The sequence below is a fragment of the Phaethon lepturus genome, unplaced genomic scaffold, assembly GCF_000687285.1.
Source record: "Phaethon lepturus isolate BGI_N335 unplaced genomic scaffold, ASM68728v1 scaffold28371, whole genome shotgun sequence".
NCBI classification, from domain to species: Eukaryota; Metazoa; Chordata; class Aves; order Phaethontiformes; family Phaethontidae; genus Phaethon; species Phaethon lepturus.
This window is the reverse complement of record NW_010520222.1, coordinates 1-7,031: the sequence shown is the minus strand read 5'-3', so window position 1 is coordinate 7,031 and position 7,031 is coordinate 1. Positions and strand designations below refer to the sequence as shown.

Sequence of the window (7,031 nt, the reverse complement as noted above, 5' to 3'; positions counted from 1 at the left end):
TGGGGGAGTAGGTTATATTTCAGGGTTGCAAAGTTTTGTCTCAGTTGAATTATGATGCTAGTAAGTAATTTTGTTGTAATAAAGAATGTTGTTTTTCACTGGTGCTCTTCTATGAATATCCTTTCTTACAGTGGCTGTGGTACTTATATTGTAAACTCTTAATTTAGAACTGGGCGTATATCAAGCGTGTGACTGAGAGAGTATCTTAGTATTAAACAGTCAGTATTACTGTTTTAGTCTTGGACTTCTTAGTAGGATCAGATTAAAGTTATGTTTGTACTTGAATCTTTTATTTTTTTTCTGTGTGCTTTAGGTCAGAATATGAAACGTGAGTCTGGAAGAAAAGTCCAGACTGGAAACATCACTGCTGCTAAGGTACCATGTTCTCATGTCAGGCTATTCTGATTCTTTTTATTTTTAGTATGTGTGTGTGTTATATATGTATAGATTTAAGAGGGAAAACTGGATCTGAAGCATGTTTTCTCTAGTCTGTATGAATCCAGAGTCGAAGCAGCATAGAAAATTAATTTTCAGTGTTAAAATAGCAGTTGCAATGTAACTGAACATGGAGGGGTTTAACCCACCAAAACCTCTGTCTCTGCAAAATCTGAAAGTGTGTAAGTTTTGACATCTGATGTAGATAATAATTTAGTGTGGTTCCAGTGCTCTTCTAATCCCTGTGTTCTCATTCCCACACTATTCTTAACTTCTGCTGCATCTAAGCAACTGGAGAGGCATTGGGTCGCTTACGTCTTGCAGTGGCCGCTTGTTTTGTATGGACTGTGTTTTTTTTAGGCTTTTTGATGCCCTCCTATATTGCCCCATTTCTTTTGTTCCTCCTAGACTATTGCTGACATTATTCGAACGTGTTTGGGACCAAGAGCTATGATGAAGGTAAGAACTTTTGCTGCAATACCTGTGGTGCATACTGAGCAGAAACACTACACATATAGGTTGGTGCAAATATTGCTTCTCTTTTGGTTGCAGATGCTCTTGGACCCCATGGGTGGGATTGTGATGACCAATGATGGCAATGCTATTCTTAGAGAAGTAAGTTTCTCCTGAAGGATTGTCTTGCTTAACGTGCGGGTTGGAATCTTCCAGAATACAGTTACATAGCTGCCAATGGAACTATGTTATTTTGTCTTCTATCTTGAGAGCCAGCAAATACTGAACAGCAGTACCAAGAAGGGTGCTTACTGGAGAGGAATTAAATATTTCCAGTAAATGTTCTTCTTCCTCAGAAAAGTAGGTTTGATCCCAGGGTGGTAAGTTTTCATGGAGGTTTTACAAGACTGGGGTAAATTCTATGGTAATTGTTGCTATAATCACTTGCATCAAAACCTTACGAGCAGATGCTTGCTTTTACAATGCCAGATAATTAGACCAAGAAATTGTTGTTGTTTTTCTGGTGCAAGTGCTGTTAAAATAACATCACAAAAATCATAATGCCTGAAAAACTGGAAGACACAATACTGTGAAATACAAGGGCTTATTTTTGGTCTCAAAAAGGAAGAAAAATCTTTGCTGTAGTTGGGCAGGATGCCTTTGATTGTTTCAAAGGTGTGGTATTTGTTCCACTGAGCGATGCAAGAAGTTTCAGCTTTAGTATTCTGGAACAAAAACATACCCCTTGCTCCTGTACAGATTCAAGTCCAGCATCCAGCTGCAAAATCAATGATAGAGATCAGCCGTACTCAAGATGAAGAAGTTGGGGATGGGACCACATCTGTAATTATCCTTGGTAAGGAGAGTGGATAAGACATACTTCTTGTAAAGGGTTAATGCTGAAATTCACCCTTCTTGCTCATCAAAGCCCAGTAAGTGTTCCTTAATGAGACATATATTTGTTATTTACCAACCCTAAAATTGATTTTTTGGGGTTGTTTTTTTTACTGTGGAAGAGAATGCTACGTTCATTAGACCCTTAGGTGATCAGCTCTGTGCTTTGGAAAGTTGTGTTCTTTCCCGGGAGATAAGCACAGTTGGGTATAAAGACAGGTATAGTTGGTGTTTGAGCTCTCTGTGTGGATAGCAGATGCTTTTTGTGTGGTATGCCCTTCTCCTGTCCTGACTCTTGATTGTTCTACTAACTTACCTGTGGAATTTTGATGTTTGGTTTGGGTTTTTTTTAGCCGGAGAGATGCTCTCTGTCGCTGAACACTTCCTTGAACAGCAGATGCACCCAACTGTGATCATTGGGGCTTATCGTAAGGCTCTGGATGACATGATCAGTATTCTAAAGAAAATTGGGTAAGTATGGGCTGGTGGGAGAAAGAAGGAATATGGGGTTTCTGTATGAAAGATGATTCTGCAGGGAATCATGTTAGTAAAATATAACTTAATATAATTGGAGGGGGACTCGATGGGATTATGGATAGATTGTAGTTTGGAGTAGTACTCAGTTTACTGTTTGGTTTTTCCTTTGTGTCAGCACTCCAGTGGACGTGAACAACAAAGAGATGATGCTTAAAATAATAAAGAGTGCTATAAATACCAAGGCAATAAACCGCTGGTCTGACTTGGCCTGTAGCATTGCTCTTGATGCTGTTAAGACTGTGGAGTTTGAAGAAAATGGCAGAAAGGAAATTGATATTAAAAAATATGCAAAAGTAGAAAAGGTGAGTATGTCCTGAACTGTTTTTTCTCTGTGTTTTTTCTCTTTCTCGTTGTGAACTAGTTCATAGGATGCAGTGGGAAGAATCTTGTGTTACTGATGTGCAGTCCACAAACATAACCCTTGAAGATGTTTTAGTCAGCGCTATCAGCCTTGCTGGTTTACAGTGAAAAACGGGGCAGCTTATGTCAACTCTTTCAGAATATTTGTCAAAAAGATCATTTAAGTTGTTTAGGTTTCTGTCTTCCAAACACGTGTTGCCAGGCAATAGGATGTGAGCAGTTTCTCAAGTTCTTCCACGGCTTTTCGCTTATCTAAGCCAGCGTGCTCTTAAAATTAACTCTGATTGTGACGTGGATTCATGATGGTTACTTGGGAGAGTTTTCCTTTTTCAGTATGTGGGGTGGATAGTTTCAGGAGCAGACTGCCTTGCCTCATTTTCCCCCATTCTTGTGTCTGTCAGATTCCAGGTGGTTTTAGTGAAGACTCGTGTGTTTTGCGTGGAATCATGGTGAATAAAGATGTAACTCATCCCAGGATGCGTCGCCTTATTAAGAATCCACGCATTGTCCTTCTGGATTGTTCACTAGAGTACAAGAAAGGAGAGAGCCAGGTAAAGCAAGTCCCGTTAGAGATTTTGATTTAAGACTAGTAAAGTGAACAAATCCAGATAGCTAGTTAAAAGTGTGAGTGGCAAAAGGCTCCCTTCGTGTTCTGCCTTTCAGAGACCTTTTGCACATATAGGCTAATTCTGCTGTGAGGTCAGTACCCTGGAGGAAAAGGTAGAGAAATATAACTGAGGCTACAGTGATTTGTGTATCTAATTGATGGTCAAGAGGCAAAGAAATATGCTGTGTTTTAATTAATGTTAAACTGGCACAGTGTCACGGTTTATTTGATCAGTATTTTTTCACTGTGTAGTTCTACTTAACTCTTCTCCAGGCAATATTGGAGGAGTTAAGATCACGCAAGCCACGGGATCTAACTCAGTGAAGGGTTGGGAGGAATACAGTAAGGTATTTACACCTCTTTCTGTGCAGACTGATATTGAAATAACACGGGAGGAAGACTTTGCCCGCATCCTGCAGATGGAGGAAGAGTACATTCAGCAGATTTGTGAGGATCTGATGAGAGTCAAGCCAGATCTGGTCATCACAGAAAAAGGAATTTCTGGTAATAACACGTGTGATCCTCTTTGTGTTGTATTCATCTTAATAAGGTTCATGCTGGTGTTAAATGCACTGTTCCGTAACTTAAGAAAACAAAAGCAAACAAACAAAAAAAGCCAACAAAACAACAAGATCCCCACAAACCTGATTTTGAACATGACCCTGTGTTTTGGTTGGTTTTTAGCTTTATAACAAATAGTTCTACATTGCAGGCATTGAAGCTGGTTCTTGAGGTCACCTTGTGAACATGGACACTTATAATAATACTTTGCTTTTCCAGCATTTGGAAACAATATCAAAATATAAGTGAGGATGAGTCTCGCAAACCATGGAAAGCTGCACTGTAATTGTACCTTGCAGCTTAGTTTAAGAAGCTACATTTAGGTTTTTCTTTCCATAACCCTTCTTTAAAGACACAAGAAGTTTGTCATGATTCATCAATAAAATTGCACAAACCTGATTTCAGACTTGGCCCAACACTACCTGATGAAAGCCAACATCACTGCGATCCGCAGAGTGAGAAAGACTGACAACAACAGGATTGCCAGGTAAACGCTGTCTCCTCGCTGGAGCCCATTCTTGCTGTCTGTGGCATGGCATTTTCGTTCTTACCTCACCCTTTCCCCCCAGTTCTTACTTGGGAGCATCTAACGTGACTGCTGTTTGTGTGCTAGGGCCTGCGGAGCTCGCATTGTGAGTCGCACGGATGAGCTGCGGGAGGAGGATGTGGGAACTGGAGCCAGGCTCTTTGAAGTTAAAAAAATCGGAGATGAGTATTTTGCCTTCATCACTGATTGCAAAGACCCCAAGGCTTGCACTATCATTCTGCGGGGAGCCAGCAAGGAAATCCTAGCAGTGAGTTATTACCTGTTCTGCTTTTCCTCCTGTCCTGGCCACCTTCTTGGGTGTCAAGAAGTCATTGCTTCCTTTTGAGCAGCTGTTGCGTGCAAATGCAGCAAGCACAAGTTTTCTCTGGGTTCTGGAGCGACATGTAATTCCCATCTTGTGGGCTGTACTGTACAGTGGAGGCAAAACGTGTATACTGCAGAGGAACCGGCCCGGCAGACTGAGGTCTGTGCTTCCAGCTGGTGGAGTGCCACAGTTCCCCGCAACCAGTAATCTGTGCTTTTATGCCTGTTGCAGGAGGTAGAGCGTAACCTTCAGGATGCCATGCAAGTGTGTCGCAATGTCCTCATCGACCCGCAGCTGGTGCCCGGAGGGGGAGCTACCGAAATGGCTGTTTCCCACGCGCTGACAGAGAAGTCCAAGGGCATGACGGGCGTGGAGCAGTGGCCCTACCGTGCAGTAGCCCAGGCTCTGGAAGTCATTCCCCGAACGCTGATCCAGAACTGTGGCGCTAGTACCATCCGTGTGCTGACCTCGCTCAGGGTAAGGCGCGTGGCATGGCATCACCCGAAGAGATCCAGCCCCTTCCTGCTGCGTCCTACCCCTCAGATCAATCATCCCTCTGTAGCAGTGCCCTTGTAGGGGCAGCTTGTCAGGCTGTTCAGAGTGCAGCTTTTTAGTAGTTGCAGTAGGCTTTTACGTTAAAGGAAACCTGTGTTGAAGTAACCGATCTGTTGAAGGTGATTGAAAGGCTGTTATTGCGGTTTTTTGCATTAGCTGGGCTGCAGACATTTTTATTGAAGTTCTGTGACAAATTTGAAAGCATGAAAATGAGACTAAATAGCTTGCTTGAGGTACCAGAGTTTAAAAAAAAAATCAACAAAACTCTGAGGGTGAACAAAATCAAAATCTTCCTTTGAGATTAAACTGGATGGCATGAGTGAGTATCTCCAAGTCTTAACTTCTGATATAATTAAGTGTTTGAAGCGGTGCTCAGTAACATGCTCTCGTATAAAATCCAAACCTGAAAAAATTCTAATGAGCTTTTCCTGTTTTCCTGAGCCCATGGTCAGTTTGAGTTTCCAGAAGGTGAATTTGCTGTCTTACTGTGTCGGTGGTGACCCGTCGTTCTGCTTACAGGCAAAACACACTCAAGAAGGCAGCCAGACGTGGGGAGTGAATGGTGAGACCGGAGCCTTAGCTGATATGAAGGACCTGGGGATCTGGGAGCCTTTAGCGGTCAAATTGCAGACCTACAAAACAGCGGTAGAGGTAAGGAGAGGTGGGGGGAAGACTTACGAGCCTCTCTAGCGTATCAGTTGGGAGACAGGAACATTACTGCTTGTGCACTTGGCTGTTGGGGAAAGCACCGCAAACCGAGCGTGGTGCGTGCCAGCGTTTCGGCTTGCTAACGCCGGAGGTGTGATGACAAAGGATGCAGCACCCGTGGGAGCCTGTACTCGGGCTTTCAGAGGGGTTGATGTTTCATCCTGTGGCTTAAATTTGTCGTGTTCCATCCCACCTTCTTCTGCAAACTGTGCAGACTAGTTTGCAGTCTCACAAGGATGGGCTGCTCCGAGTGACAGCCAGAGCCATGACTGAGGAATTCGGTGCCAGCAACGTGCTGGAATCCAGTTCATGGCCCTGGGAGCTCCTGCCCTTTGGATCACCTGAACGTCCTTGCATAAGCTTCCCTCCCCTTCTTCAGAGGTCACATTTTGATCTAACACCAGCGAGCAAATGCTCAAAGGCAGTTGTTTGAAGGGATGTTGCATCCCTTTCTTGTCTGTCAGCTAGAGGTAATTGGTGCCCCTTCGCCATGGGGTGTCCTGGCCAGGTGCCGGAGCCGCTGGCTGCTCCCACCGGCCTTCGACGGGCACTGGGTCCTTTGTTGCCTCATGCTGTGCTGAGAGAATCATTTAATCAAAGGCAGATGGTTCTTTGGTGTGAAAGCCAGGTAGGTTGGATTTGATTCTTTGTGATGAGCTCCTGACCAGATCGGGGTCGGGGGGGCGTTTCTTCCCAGACTGCAGTTCTCCTCCTCCGTATTGATGACATTGTTTCGGGGCACAAAAAGAAGGGAGATGATCAAAGCAAGCAGCCGGTTGCGCCAGAGGCAGCCCAGGAATAAGAGAGGTCGAGCCACTGCTGGGAAGAGCCGGGCACCTCGCGTTCGACTGTGGGAAGAGCTTGATGAAGCGACTCTGTCCTGAGGCTGAGCTGGGCAAAAGTTTGTCTGAAGTCTGGGGAAAAAAAACCCACGAAGGTGTGGGGAAAGGGCAGATGTATCAGGTAACGGGGTGGAGATAAAGGTGCTTAATTTAAGTCTCTGGACTGTAACTTCTTAGTGTTTGCCTCAAAAATAAACCACGTCCTTTCAGTCTGTTTGCACCTTTAAT

The 7,031-nt window shown here is 43.9% G+C and overlaps 1 protein-coding gene across 1 annotated transcript; it reads left to right on the top strand.

Moving 5' to 3' along the window:
• Window positions 1-313: 313 nt before the first annotated feature.
• CCT3 (chaperonin containing TCP1, subunit 3 (gamma)) lies at window positions 314-6,763 on the top strand (the record flags this gene model as incomplete). Its single annotated transcript, XM_010297327.1, has 13 exons — window positions 314-375; window positions 844-894; window positions 988-1,050; window positions 1,648-1,744; window positions 2,136-2,253; window positions 2,435-2,621; window positions 3,081-3,230; window positions 3,658-3,790; window positions 4,253-4,334; window positions 4,461-4,641; window positions 4,930-5,175; window positions 5,773-5,904; window positions 6,659-6,763. Coding segments are annotated over 13 exons (1,607 nt in total), but the record flags the coding sequence as incomplete, so codon positions are not given.
• Between the last annotated feature and the right edge of the window lie 268 nt (window positions 6,764-7,031).